The 1,779-nt window shown below is 39.5% G+C and overlaps 1 protein-coding gene across 1 annotated transcript; it reads right to left on the minus strand.

Annotated features, from left to right (window-relative positions):
* Positions 1-105: 105 nt before the first annotated feature.
* Positions 106-1,733, minus strand: LOC107580442 (regulator of nonsense transcripts 3A-like; the record flags this gene model as incomplete). The annotated part of the gene is made up of 3 exons (XM_016266145.1): positions 1,141-1,733; positions 306-412; positions 106-212 (listed from the first exon to the last, which is right to left on the minus strand). Coding segments are annotated over exons 1-3 (355 nt in total), but the record flags the coding sequence as incomplete, so codon positions are not given.
* Positions 1,734-1,779: the final 46 nt, after the last annotated feature.

Genomic DNA, 1,779 nt, shown 5'->3' on the forward strand with positions numbered 1-1,779 from the left:
AAAGTTGAAAAAGTGAAAAAGCATAATAGGACCCCTTTAACTAGTTTGAGGGGTAATAAACAGTAAAAAATAAAAATAAAAAAAATAACTATGAAAATGAATTACCTTTATTGTCAATGAATACATAGCCATCAAAGCGATCTCTGAAAATAATGATATCCTCTGGGTTTTTGAAGTTGATGTATGCTCTTGAGAAGAGATGTGGGTATAAGCTGAGGAAATTAAATATATAAAGACATGCACATGTATAAGAGGCTGACAGTGCTCCTGATCACAGTATATTCATATACACAAACCAAATATACCTCTGATCAGCGGGGAAGAACTCGAAATAGTCAAAAGATGGAAGAGGACTCAGATGCTCCTCGAGCTGGTCTTTTGATAGACTGGGTGGCAGTCGGCGTATGACAACCTATATAAAAAGAAGCATGTTTTAAACAAAATTGAACTAAAAAAAATCATCAAAATCAAAGCAAGATCAGCACCCACAATTACAAAATAATAGTTGCAAATATTAGAAATAAAATGGCAATAACAAAAACGAACATGCCATAATGTGTGTGTAAAACAAAAAAATTTGTGCTGAGGAGGGGCTGTGAACATTTCTCATTTCTTCACTTATTACAGTCTAATTTTATTGAAGAGTCCAAAATCCCTGTACATGAACCAAACAGAATTCTGTTATGGTCCTTTCATGTCATTTTTAATAATTTTTTAATCCAGTCCTCATTAATTGCAAATGCATGGGAAAAAAACTAACAGTACATTATTTAAATATTTCATGTGTTCCATAAATGTGAGTTATACATGAGTGTGAGTAAATAATGTCAGAATTATCCCTTAAGTTTACACACATACATTGGCAATATATAAATATTAAATATATACATTTTCTAATGTCTATTGCACCATTGACTGTGCTCTTTTCTAAAATTCTAGATGCATATAAATATTCAACGCCTGGATTTAATTAATCCACCCAAAAGGGTAATTGCGTAGGAATGCAATGATTGATGCCACTGGGATCTTCGCTTCGTCCGGCTGTCCTGCGTTTTCGCTGTCTATGGTGCTGAATCCCGTTCCCTCCATCATCATCATCCTCATCACTCTCCCAGCCTACCAAACAACTGCGCCACTTACCTTGGTGAAGATCTCCTTTTTCTCCTCCTTGTGCCTCGGGTTCACCGCGACGTTGTCCTGCTCCCTCTGACACTCTCTGAACTGGATCTCCACGCTGCCTCTCTCCCTGCTTCCTGTCCTCTGCTCCTTTTCAGACCTCATATCTCCATTTCGCCCTCTTAGCTGGCCGAAATCCGCAAACTCTCGCGGGAAGTCACCCAAAGACCGCGAGGCTCGCACGTTGGTATTTATTCTCTTGTCTCGTCAAGAGGAATAGCCTATGTTTCGTTGCATTTTGTTTATACAACAAAAACAGAATTATGAAGCAGAGCTACGTTATTTTAAATAGTAAAACTAAATAGAATATGGTTATTTGGGCATTATATATTTAGTTCATCTTTTGATGTAGATACTAGAGATACACTTTAATATATTACTCAAGTAAAACAAATCTTTTCATTTGAGCAAGGTGGAGGGGGATAAAAACAGCGACCATGACTGTCATCGTGTAGTGCCGGGAGCCGCGGTGTCGTCCTCGGAGTCGCTGTCGGTGCAGCTCGGCTGGACGCACGGTGGATCCGGTCCGAACGGGCTGCCGGTGCTGACTGAGCTCCATACGCCTGGGCTGCTGGGCTGACTCACGGAGTGACCGTAACAGTC

Source organism: Sinocyclocheilus grahami, unplaced genomic scaffold, assembly GCF_001515645.1.
Source record: "Sinocyclocheilus grahami isolate Dianchi unplaced genomic scaffold, SAMN03320097.WGS_v1.1 scaffold33554.1, whole genome shotgun sequence".
Lineage (NCBI taxonomy): Eukaryota > Metazoa > Chordata > Actinopteri > Cypriniformes > Cyprinidae > Sinocyclocheilus > Sinocyclocheilus grahami.